This window comes from Tachypleus tridentatus, chromosome 1 (assembly GCF_004210375.1).
Source record: "Tachypleus tridentatus isolate NWPU-2018 chromosome 1, ASM421037v1, whole genome shotgun sequence".
Lineage (NCBI taxonomy): Eukaryota > Metazoa > Arthropoda > Merostomata > Xiphosura > Limulidae > Tachypleus > Tachypleus tridentatus.
In genome coordinates, this window is record NC_134825.1 from 22,712,720 (window position 1) to 22,726,364 (window position 13,645).

The 13,645-nt window shown below is 36.3% G+C and overlaps 1 protein-coding gene across 6 annotated transcripts in view; it reads left to right on the top strand.

Moving 5' to 3' along the window:
• Positions 1-13,645, top strand: part of LOC143244435 (ecdysone-induced protein 78C-like) — a 185,898-nt gene that overhangs the window by 150,559 nt on the left and 21,694 nt on the right. For all 6 annotated transcript variants that reach the window (XM_076489132.1, XM_076489111.1, XM_076489102.1 and 3 more), the window contains 2 exons: positions 8,950-9,091; positions 12,301-12,512. In XM_076489132.1, coding sequence (XP_076345247.1) covers positions 8,950-9,091; positions 12,301-12,512 — 354 coding nt within the window. The remainder of the gene's footprint in view (positions 1-8,949; positions 9,092-12,300; positions 12,513-13,645) is intronic.

Below are 13,645 nucleotides of genomic sequence, written 5' to 3' on the forward strand. Positions count from 1 at the left end.
AAACAAGATGACTGTGTTGCTGCATGTTTATTGTTGAAAATTTTCGGCTCATACGTAAAACCTGACGTATATATGTGATAGATTTGATACTGCATTCTTGTAAAACTGACTATTTTAATAACCTTTCACTGACTTAAATACAAACTTTAATAATAGCATAATAGCATTATAATAATAGCAAATAATAGCATTTCAACTGTACTTTTCCTATTTGCTGCTGCTACTTGACTGGTATTTACTCAATATTATGAATCATTAGGACAACTAGTGTTTTAGATAAAATAGTATTTAATTTTTTTTCTACAAACACGGCACGTATATCAGTTTGTTTATATTAGTCAGCGAGTTTTAAAAAAATGTTTGGAAAAATGGATCTACAGCTTGCGAAAGCTCACAAGCTTCCACGTACATCTGAAAGTCTATTAGTGTTTTCATGACAAGGATGACCGAAGAAACTGAGATCCAACAATCACATCAGACCTTATACTTGCCAAATCCCTAACAGGATTCATAAGTACTTTGTGAAGCTGACGTTCAAGTTTAGTGACGAGTTTGTGGAAAGCTTATCACGACTTGTGAACTAACGTTGACCTCACTGACCTAAACAGAATATTGTTAGAATAGAAATTTCAATGTCGAGCAACGTTGCGCATCGCGCGTTCGAATCCCCGTCAAAAAAAACATCCTCGCCCTTTCAGCCTTGGGGGCGTTATAACGTTCCGATCAATCCCACTCTTCGTTGGTAAAAGAGTAGCCCAAGAGTTGGCGGTGAGTGGTGATGACTAGCTGCTTTCCCTCTAGTCTTACACTGTTTAATTAGGGACGGCTAGCGCAGATAGCATTCGTGTAGCTTTGAACGAAATTAAAAAAAAACACAAAAACATTGCGCAACCGTGGTTATCAGATTGAGCACATTCGACGATGAAAGAAATGGAAGTCACTAAACAGGTAAAGAGTTTGTAGAACCAGAAGATGGTACACTAGTTTAATATCATCAGAAAGACGTTAACGTTCAATTATTAATATAAACAAATCTATAGCATAAATGTTTTGTCAAAATACTTGCTCTCATACACTGCATGGTCATTCTTTGCAGTTTCGTGATTGAATAAAAACTGTATAAACATACATATTTTACAGACACGATTACCACCTCGTGTATAAAATAAAATTTAAAAGACGTGCTGTGGTAATCAAGTTAGCATAGAAACTGCAAATAGCCGAGGAGCTAAAATAGCATACAAATATTAAGTAATAGTACAAAATCAACGTGGATTACATGACCTATATGTCAACACGGTTTACTTGGAAAAATATGAAATTACATTGTATCACTTGCTGTTATAGACGTTTGTGCAGAATTTATAAAAAACAATAATTGAATTTTTAACGTATCACGTGATCTATTTGATTTCTACCACCCACCACCAGGTAAAAATATAGGTTAATAATAATGTTGAACTAGGGTATACATTCATGTAGTAATTTTCCTGGCGTAACTGGTTTCACTTTTTATTTTATTGTTACTTTTAAAAGTCTGTATTTCACATAAAACACAACGAAGACGTTTTCAAATGTGCCGATTATTGCAATTACACGTTATCAATTATACAAGTTGAAAAGGGAAAAAACATAGCGAGGACGAAGCTACCAGTTCGTTATTTTTGTTTTAAAACTAATATATTTGTATGTGAAATCATTTAGAAAAGAAACAATACAGAACAGTAAGCATATAGAAAAACGGGAAGGTTTGCGTTCAAATCGTACAGTTTCACCCTCGAGACATTTTGTTGTCATAAATGTTTCAGTGTTAGGCTTAAACGTCACTTTCGACCTTCCACTTACTTATTATCTTATTCCCGAGCCTCGCCTTGCGGCTCATGTTTAGTTAAGGATCTTCAACAGTTAAAATATTAATCTACTAAATAGGAAACATAAAATTACTTTTACAGAATCAAAGACGTTAGTTCTGACGTATTCGGGTTAATTTGTAGATCGTTCATAAAAGTTATCTAACAAAAACCAAAAATGAAAGAAAGGTGTACCAGTTTTACTGAGCTCGTAAAATACTGAGATTGGTAAGTTTCGTTCCCTGTTACCGTTTGTCACGTAGCCCACTTTCGTTGCACGTGGTGGATACACGTAACAAAAGAAACTAGAAAAGCTATATGTGGATTTGAACTTACCTGAAGTTTCAGATATTGGTAATTATATATCATATATTTTTTTTAATTCCAAATTTCAGAAGTTAAAAAGGTCGAAACAAGATAATTCGCTTTTTTTTTTTTTCTGTTGGAGTTGTATAATAAAGTAGTACGTATATTTAGTGGAGTAATACATTCAATTCGGTATCGTTGGCTAATCTTGTGAACTATTTTCGTTGACTGTGGTAACAGTCAATACGTCAGCATGATCCACATTAGTCACGTGAAAATAACAGTTTATTATCGAAATATGAAAGAAACTTGTTTTTAGTTGTGATAAAATTAAAGATCAAGTGAATGTTACACTATTGACTTTGCGTCATCAAACCTACTAGTTCGGTCATATAAGATATGCATTTTGTTGTTGCAAATGTGTTGCAGAGAAAAACAAAATAAAAAAACTAGTCCCTTTAACAGTTTATGAAGACAATGTTTAAGAGTTTTGTGCTAGGGGTAAGAAATGTCAGAAAGGAATCAACACTGAAATTGTTCTAATTTCTTTTAAAGCTCACCAAATTACTCGTCTGGTTACAAAGACACCAAAGATACACGCATTGCACTATCTATAACGATTGGTCACGGAACTAGAGGGCCAAAGGACAAAGGTCAAATTTTCAACATCCTCTAAATCAGATAAGTTATTATATAAAAATGCTTATTTCGCTTCACACTTTTTAGAAGTGATACACTTCTTATAGATCGACATTCTAAGGTATATTTAATGGAGCACACATCCAAAATGGTTACTTTTACCAAATATTTATTTTCGTCAAAGATATCAATACATAATGAGTCCGAGTGACTTCCAATAATAGTTCGCTCTGTATATAACACATAGCTGCCAACTCGTTCTCTTTCTTGGAGTTAGAAAGATAATCGGAGTCTGTGTTATCCAGTACTGGAGATATTTGTTATTGAGTGATAATGTTAATGATCACCTTTCATGACACACTGTTACACATTTCCACTCTCTTACATTCCAACTGTAATTTAAGATTGACGGTTGAGCAACATGATTCATACAGTTGAGAAGGATAAACTCCTGTTGGCTTTCTTCACTTGTTAGTTTTGTGAATCAAAACTCCTGTTGGCTTTCTTCACTTGTTAGTTTTGTGAATCATGGTCAAGAGAGATTCCGAAAGTTTCTATTTTTCCACATTTAGACGCTCAAGCCTATTGAGTGTCCTATTGATTTTATCTTTGTAAACATATGGTGAACTGCTCCATAATGATTAATACCTCTGATGTGTATTTAAAGCAGTGTCCATGCTGAGTAATGTGTCGGGCCTCTTTGGCAACACTATTGTTAAAAGAGCGGCCATTAGAAGTTACGTATTTTGCGTTATTCGTCTCTGTAACTCTACACTGTTTATTCCAGGTTGAAAGTAGATTCCTTCCTTGAGTTATTTGAAGGCATGAGTTGTGTGTTTTTTTTTTAATTTCGTGCAAAGCTACTCGAGGGCTATCTGCGCTAGCCATCCCTAGTTTAGCAGCGTAAAATTAGAGGAAAGGCAGCTAGTCATCACCACCCACCGCAAACTCTCGGGCTACTCTTTTACCAACGAAGAGCGGGATTAACTACATATTATAACGCACCCACGGCTGAATGGGCGAGTATGTTTGGTACGACAGGGATTCGAACCCGCGACCCTGAGATTACGAATCGAATGCCTTAACCCACCTGGTCATGCCAGTTGTGACTCAGAACTTTGAAACTCGCTATTCTTACTTGTAATTCCTGTGTCCAGACGAAAAGCATCCAGCTGCACGTAATAAAGTGTTTTTTTTTTTAATTTCACGCACAGCTATACCATGGCTATCTGCGCTAGCAGCCCCTAATTTGACAGTGTAAGACTAGACGAAATACACCTAGTTATCACCACCGCCAACTCTTGAGCTACTCTTTTACCAGTGAGTAGTAGGATTGATCGTTACTTAATAACGCCTCCACGGCTGAAAGGGCGAGCATGTTTGGTGTGACGGGGACTCGAACCCGCGACCTTCAAATTGTGATTTGAGTGCCCTAACAACATGGTCATGTCAGGCCCCATTTAGTGGATGCCTATCCTACAAGAAGAGTGCTGTAAACACTTACATTACATAACAACCGCTTGGAATAATTGTTTTTCTGTACTAACTAAAATTTACTAATTTCAGAACAACGATAACAACAATTATGAAGTGTATTAGAATCAGTAAAGTTTACGTTCAAGTGATGAAGAAATAGTTTCACTTCCATTCAGTTAATGCTTTAATGTTATTCAAGTAAGTTGTAGATCCGTTAAGGCAGTATGTACCAAAATGGAAAGCTCTAAGCCTTGCGGCTTGTTTTTGAGTTTTCATTAATCTTTGTGCTCTAGCATTTGCACTATTTTAGCCACTACACGCGGCACCAGGCATACTGCCTTGAATGACTTGTAACGTAACCTAGGTAATTTGTAAGGTGGAGTGCCTCGCTCTCGTGTAGCTGATTTGGTCTCGAACCAAAGTGTTGTTTCTCATGCTTAGAAGTAATACACGCACAATTCATGAAACATAAAGAGGTGAGTAACGAGGGTTGTTAACCCGGGACAAGAGCCTAGTTCGCTCCGAGAGTTATATTTTCACCTGTGTGTGTTTGCCAGCAGAATTTATCGAAAACGGCTGAATGAATATGGACGAAAGTTTGTGTATACAATTGGACTATAGCCCAACTTAGAAGTAGGTAATTTTAGGAGGGTAAAGGTCAAAAGTCAATGTTACAGCAAGGTCACGAAATGCCGACAAATTTCTATCCAATATATGAGGTCTGATTTTTCATATTATCTGTGCTCTGTAACTCAGTAAAAAAAAATGAAATTTGGCGGACATGTGTAGAATGCTATTATTATTTTTTGTGCTGCAATAAATAGTGCGTGTCAGTTAATAATGACGGACACACGGACACTCATTTTTGAGAGCCTAATATGTTAAACGCTGCGTGACAGAGGTATGATATGTTCTATACTGAGTGACCTTCTAATTCTTGATACAAATGTTCGACAATTAAAGGTTTAACGTTGCCAGTAACGTAATGAACACTTATATTCTCTAGATTTCAATAGGATACTTTTAATCGTTAGTTTGTGCAAGATCAGTAAAAGCAGTGATTGAAAATTTAAAGCATCATTGATTCGTTTGTCTACTGGCGCCAGTCTGTCGAAACCACATTGTCAGAGCGTGGGATTTTACCACAAACGGACAATAACTAACATAATAGTCATACGTAAATTGTAGTGGTATTTGATTCTACTCCATGTATTAGTTCGCGATAGCTTAGACAAGCAGCGAGTTGGTTGGTCCCTGCTATCACAAACGTTAGAAAACATTGCGTTACATTTCAGCCAACGATACCAAATAGAAGTATAGATTGTTTATAACGAAGATGCATATTGATTGAGTCATTTGTTTCTAAATTTATGTTAGTTATGTTTGTTTGTTTTTGAATTTCGCGCAAAGCCACACGAGAGCTATCTGTGCTAGCCGTTCCTAATTTAGCAGTGTAAGACTAGAGGGAGGCAGCTAGTCATCACTGCCCACTGCCAACTCTTGGGCTACTCTTTTACCAACGAATAGTGGGATTGACCGTAGCATTATAACGCCCACAGGGCTGAAAGGGCGAGCATGTTTGGCGCGACGGGGATGCGAACCCGCGCCCCTCAGATTATGAGTATATTATATATAGCTGATTATATATGGTCGAATTATTAGGTTCGGATGGGTTTAGTAAACTAGACTTTGTCAACGTAGAGTAGAAGTGACCTATGTCATTTATGTGAATGCCCTCGTCTATATGGCATTAAGTCTGCATTCACTGTTTCAAAAATATTATATTAGCTACAATGATTATTGTTATGTAATTACACGTAATACAACTTTCATTTTATTCTAAGTCCACATTCTAACAGTATGTCGAACACAGTATGTTATGACCGATGTTTCGTCATTCATAATCAATATTACAAAATACTGTAAAAAACGAAGAACGAAGAAATATTTTAAAACGTAGTACCCGTATTAACTTACAAATATACCTGACGCCTATTCTCTAAGTATAAAAAACACAAACAAACAATAACCATTATGTTACATAAATAGATTCACAGAATCTTCCTTAAATAGTTCGTTGTTAGCAATATAACACCCAATAAACCACTCAAAATACTTATGGATACATATTTTGACAGAAGAGCTTATTAAAAGTTTATATATGTATATATCTTTCAGAAATGTTTATATGGTTGGTTAAGTAACATTATTTGAACACACGTATAAAGGATTTTTTGTTTGTTTGTTTTGAGTTTCGCGCAAAGCTACTCGAGGGCTATCTGCGCTAGCCGTCCCTAATTTAGCAGTGTAAGACTAGAGGGAAGGCAGCTAGTCATCACCACCCACCGCCAACTCTTGGGCTACTCTTTAACTAACGAATAGTGGGATTGACCGTAACATTATAACGCCCCCACGGCTGAAAAGGCGAGCATGTTTGGTGCGACCGGGATACGAATCCGCGACCCTCATATTACGAGTCGAACGCCTTAACCCACCTGCCCATGCTGGGCCCGTTTATTTTAGTGATTTCAGAAGAGTAAAACACAATTACCTGTTGATTAGGAGAATAAGAGAGTTTTGTTTTTCTATATAATACTTTAGAAAGGTCTCTCTCTTTCTCATTAGTTGATGGACTCTTCTACCTAAGCGGTTTATAAAAGCAAACTTTTCCTTCTTTAAGGGTTAAACTGCATAAAGATTACTTATTACATAAAAAAGACTGTGCTACCGGGTTTCTTGAACCTGATGTAACAATGTTTACTATGCATAAGTATGTGGCTTTGAATACCTAAGTACAATTTCCTCTCGAGTTTTAAAAGATAAATTATTAGATTACAACATAAAGATCTGATTTATGAAACGGACATTTGTAATGATCAAATACGATAAAGCTAAATAAAGGACTTTTTTTCGAACGTTGATACATGTATTTTATATGTAAATCAAATTTAGCACAGCTAACATTAGCTGATGGTTAGTGTGTAGGGCTACAGATTGAGAAACTGTATTTGTTGAAAATGTCTCGCTTGTTCATTGGTCGAGACGTTAAAATTGTTACAGTAATTTGGGCCTGGCATGGCCAAGCGCGTACGGCGTGCGACTCGTAATCCGAGGGGCTCGGGTTCGAATCCCCTTCACACCAAACATGCTCGTCCTTTCAGACGTGGGGGCGTTATAATGTCACGGTCAATCCCACTATTCGTTGGTAAAAGAGTAGCCCAAGAGTTGGCGGTGGGTGGTCATGATTAACTGCCTTCCCTCTAGTTTTACACTGCTAAATTAGGGACGGCTAGCGCAGATAGCCCTCGAGTAGCTTTGTGCGAAATTCAAAAAAACCAAACCATGTTGCAGTTATTTAGTCGTAACAATTGTCAATAGTTATCCATAGAGGTAGCAGATGCGTCTAACTGATTGCCTTCTCTTCTACTGGTGAGTATATTGAAAGTATAGCTGGCTATAACGATCTTTAGAATCCTCTATCTCATTGTTTTTCAGCTTTTTAATCGCATAGTGTCGTTCAGACTGAAAACTCTGAGATTCTTACCGCCATCTGTTGACTTACATTGTAAACTTTAATTTAATGGTTCAGTTCATTTTTCTCCGGCCACTGAACACGTTCGCCCTTTCAGCTGTGTGGGATTTATAATGTTGTAGCCAATCCCAGTTTTTGGTGGTAAGATAGTAGCCTAAGTATTGACGGAAGTTGGTGTTGACCAGCTTCCTTTCCTATTATTTATCACATCTAAACGGGGTCAGCTGGCACAGATATGTATCTCTCGAGCACTTTTGCTCGAATTTCATAAAATAAACAAATACTTTAATTTCCTCTGAGGACGAATGACCTACAGTGTAGATGTTTTAAAACGCAAAATTATGACAAAAGCACTCTATGAGTCTCGTGAATATTTTTCAGGGGCATTGATTGTGACACCTTGTAAAGTAGTTATTCATTATTTTTATATCATGTACTTGTCCGTGCGGCATCGCTGCCTTTCGGTTAACAATGAATTCTAATTATGCTTAGAATTGTTGCTACTTCCTTACTTTCTAAGCGTATGTAAACCTTTTCATCAACATAAATATTCACGAACACAGTGCGATATTATACCTGATATTATATTATACCCAGATAATGTCGTTAGATACGTATATTGCAAGCTGTGTTCGTTATATTGGAGGCCACATTCTCTAGCGCTAACTGTCACGGCCACGAAAGTTCATTGAACTTGACATTAAAAACTCCACACTATCTTCACCAGCTGGAAAAGCACCGTTACTTTGTGATGTCACGCAATCTATAGTAGCGCGACCTGCTGGTGAACCTAATCGTTGTTCCTAGTGGAGCAGGGCTTGTTCCTTCGTGTCATTTTGTTGAACTATTTAACAGGATTGTTTGCGTTGCGTCACTTCTTAAGAACGCAACAATTGCTTCTGTATTGTTTGTACTTGATCAAATTAGCTCTGGCAAACCGTTGTGTATCCTAATTTAGCACAAATATCCTAAACGTACTGAAGTTTAAAATTCAGAATTTGAATAATGTTGTTCAATTCTACGTATTTTTTTCTGCGACTTCTTTATACCGAATAAGAATTTATTATTTTATGAAGTTATTATTTTGTATCAAAGCAAAAAGCTGTTATAAATCGACTAATTTTATCTTCTATGTCATCCTTTTAGGGATTCTTCAGACGGAGTATACAGAAACAGATAGAATACAGGTGTCTCAGAGAGGGTAAATGCCTAGTTATTCGACTAAACCGGAATCGTTGTCAGTATTGTCGTTTTAAGAAGTGTCTCGCCGTTGGGATGTCTCGGGACTGTAAGTTTACACAAGTGACATACACGATGTATATCCAACTGCTAAAGATTATCTCATGAAATACTTTACGTGTAATTTTATTCCATAGAAAATGGCTGAGCGTTTGAAATGACATCAGAAGTCGTGTTTTTTAGAATGTAGCGTCAAAGCTTTTGTTTTTTGACACCAGGCTGTTTAGAATTAAAATCCTTACTAGACAACTTATCAGTCTTAGGTAATGATTATTAACAGAAATGAAAGAGAGAGGTCATGAGGTACAAACATAACATACTGAATTTCTATACATTATAACTATATATGCATGCATAATATGTTACTTTCACAATTTTTGTGATTTTATTTAAAACTTTAATGCCCAATTAAATTTCTTAAACGCATTCTGTATTGATTTAAGTGTTATTAACAGAATGCTGCCGGTTTTTTGCTTAAATTAAGACATTTGATAGTAAACATTCATTTCAGAAGTCTTTCATAACGCTATAGACTAGGTTTCAATAACCGTGCTGGGAATAAAACAGCTAATCCATGCCGTTTGTAACTTTACGCTTATCAACAAACAAACTAGACGTTTCGCATATCTCGGTTTTTACACTTCGCGTGCGTGAGTCATTACCCAATCAGTGGATATTTAACCATATTTAACGTGAATGCTTTAGTTGAAAATTTTTGGTATAGTTAAAGACACTTTATTAACCATGATATACCCTTCCAGTTGAACGAGTTGACACACAGCTACATAAAAATTTCAAACCGTATTTTTACCCCCATAAAATATTTTCTTCAGACCTCTCAATTTGTTACTTTCAAATTGTGTTTACGTCTGTACATGGGACATTATAACTTTTGCTTATACATTTTAACAAGTTACATTAATGTTCACGTAAAAGTTATATTTAAAAAACTGTACAATAAGCTCTACCTTTTCATACAAGTTAACAAATGTGGTCCTAGTTTTAGCCTCCCCGCCTGTGTGACATCGGTATGTCTTTGGTATTATAAAACTAAAATCGGGTTTCGATACTTGTAGTGGGCAGCTCACAGATAGTCCATTGTGTAGCTTTGTGATTAATTACAAGTAATCAGTGAACTTTGTTCTGATATATGGCTATTGTGATACAGTAATGCTAAATTATATTATTAAATTACACACGAAACCATTTTTTTAATGGAAATAACGAAAATTGAATATTTTATGCAGCATATGTTGCTGAAAACTTATTAATATAACAATAAAAGTATGTTAGAAACTGACTGAGCGGATCATAAAATACAACAACAACAAAAACATGTAACAACATTGTTACTTTTGCAACGAAAAAAAATCCTATTGCAATGTTGCTGTTCCTTAAATACACTGAACACTTAAGTCCTTGAACTATATCTGTATTATTACAAACATGAAAATAACAGTTTTTTTTGTCTTATTAATAACATATCAACTGTTTTGTTTACGAAGAAAATTTGAAAAATAAGAACCTAATTCGGAGATCTAACAATATAATGATTTGGTTTTTAATTTGTGGTAATATAGCAAAGTTTTATCTACGTGCTAATAGAGTACAAAGAAAGCCAACACAAACCACTTTTAAAACTAATTTGTCTTGGATGTGCAGGCCCGGCATGCCAAGCATGTTAAGGCGTGCGACTCGTAATCTGAGGGTCGCGGGTTCGCATCCCCGTCGCGCCAAACATGCTCGCCCTTTCAGCTGTGAGGTCGTTATAATGTGACGTTCAATCCCACTATTCGTTGGTAAAAGAGTAGCCCAAGAGTTGGCGGTGGGTGGTGATGACTAGCTGCCTTCCCTCTAGTCTTACACTGCTAAATTAGGGATGGCTAGCACAGATAGCCCTTGAGTAGCTTTGTGTGAAATTCAAAAACAAACAAACAAACAAGAATTAAAACAACAAAAAAGTTTTCTCTATTAGTTTTTAAAGTGATTATTTTTTCATTGTCATTATTTCCAAAGTTTTTATATAACCCGTTTTTTTGGTTTCTTTTCTATACTGAAATTTATTTGCGATTATCTTTGAAGGTCACCTGTATTTAATATATATATATATATATTAATATTATTTCATTTATGTGTCATTGGTTGTTGCCGAACGATTCGAACTGGGATTTATCTATAAAGAGAACACAGTCTTCACTATTTGTGATCCAACACCCATTTCAACATTTTGGTTACTTCTTCTCAGCAACGGTTTGTAAGCACTTACATGTCCATTTAAATCACTTTTTACCAATATGTATATTACTGTTATTGGGATAACATTCAATCTTTTAATATAGTAACACCATTGACGTGAACTACGTTCAACTATCGTCCGTCTCGTAAAATATATTTTGAAATACTTAACATTAGTTTTGGAAGGTTTACGTTTTCTATCTCAGCTGTTTATATTATTAACAGTGCCAAGCTCATTCATCCTTTTCGAAATCTTGCATACAACTCCTATTGAAACACGGAGTCTTGCTGTGGATTTTTACGCATGCAACTTTTATTGAAACATGGAGTCTTGCTGTGATTTTTTGCATACAACTATTGAAACACGGAGTCTTGCTGTGAATTTTTTTGCATATAACTCCTGTTGAAACATGGAGTCTCAATGTGATTTTTCACATAAAATGTCCTTAACCAGCCAAAAACTTTGGTTTCTTGGGAGCCATGACAGGAATAACACCACTACCGCTGGACATGTATGAAACTGCTTGTTCATGTGCATGTCTTATACTGATTTGATACTCTTATTGATCCACCAATTACTGTACAAACTATTAATTAATGCAAATGATAATTTATCGGCGTTTCGTTTGGATGTGCTTTTTACACTTTTAATCTCTACAGTTCCTATAATTGTTTTCAGTAAAGTTATTCTATGTTATGTGTTTTACGTTAATAACACGAATCCATCTACGTAACTTTACAAATGTGGCTAATCCCTCAGTGGCACAGTAACATGTCTGAGGACTTATACTGCTAGAAACCGGGTTTCGATACTCGTGGTGGGCAGAACACAGATAGCCCATTGTGTAGCTTTGTGCCTAACTTCAAACAAAGATGGCTAAAAACAAGTTCTTCCCAGTGATGAAGCTTCTAAGATTCGTCACATCTTTCTTACGAATATTATGGGAGGTCAGTTTTATTTTGTTTTAATTTGTTATATAACTTGTGAGATATGCAGGTATATAAAATATATGGTATCTTCAGCTGTTAGATATGGTCGAGTGCCAAAGCGATCGAGAGAACGAAACGATGAAAGCCGCGTCACTCAGGCCGAGGCTGACCAATCGGCGAAAGAGATAGAGAATAAACAACTGGCCATGTACGATATTATTTTGACCATATCTCAAGCCCATCATACCAATTGTGCCTATACAGAGGAAAAGACGCGAAGCTTAGTTCGGAAACCAGCAATTTTTGTGAGTACCACTAAAGGTGTTTGTCAATAGTTATACGTTAACATTAAACCTTTCTATTATAAAAAAAAAGAAACATTTTATTTTTTAAAACTTTCACAAACACAGAAATTGAATTTATGAGACTTCACAAGAAGAAGAAACGAACGTGTGTGGATTTTGTAAATCCCTTAATAACAATATTTTGACCTATTAAAGAAATTGAATGAAGTATGTTTAAAAAATTACGTGTTTATTGTGAGTAAAGTTCCACTTCGACCAACTAGGGCCAGTCTTTTCGTGCATTATTATAATCGTTATCAGCCTTGGTAATTCATTATTTTTACGAAGCAGCCGTCAAGGCCCTGCATGGTCACGTGGGCTAAGGCGTTCGACTCGTAATTCGAGGGTCACGGGTTCGAATCCCTGTCACACCAAACATGCTTGCTCTTTCAGCCGTGGGGGCATTATGATGTGACGGTCAATCATACTATTCGTTGGTAAAAAAGTAGCCTAAGAGTTGACGGTAGATGATGACTAGCTGCCTTCCCTCTAGTCTTACACTGCTAAGTTAGGGATAACTATCGCAGATAGCCCTCATGTAGCTTTGCGCGAAATTCAAAAACAAACAAACAAAGCAGCTGCCAACAACTAGGCAATTCTGATTGTGGTTCAAGTGAGTTTTTTTATATTTTTATCTCTGTTTTTGTCCCTTAGGGGAGAAGTATCCCATTTATTTTATTGGTCACTTTGTCTAACAGAATACCCTGTTATCTCTACTGTCATTATGACAGAGACAGTAAAATGCCAGTATATAGTATACTAGTAGTGAGAGGTGATTCTAAGGGTTTATAAAGGCGCCAAAACTCAGGTTTCGATACCTGAAGTGGGCATGGTACAGGAAGCTTATTGTGTAGCTTTGCGCGTAACAACAAATAAACGAAACAAACCAGTAGAGAGGGCTCAACACAGTCAGGTGCTTATAGCGCTTGGTTCGCAATCTGTGGGTTGCTGGTTCTACTCCTTGTCCTTCCAAACATGCTTGTTCTTTCAGGCGTGGGGGCGTTATAATGTCACGGTCAATCCAACTATTCTTTGATAAAAAAGTAACCTAAGAGTTGGCGGTCAGTTGTTGGGACTAGCTGCCTTCCCATTAT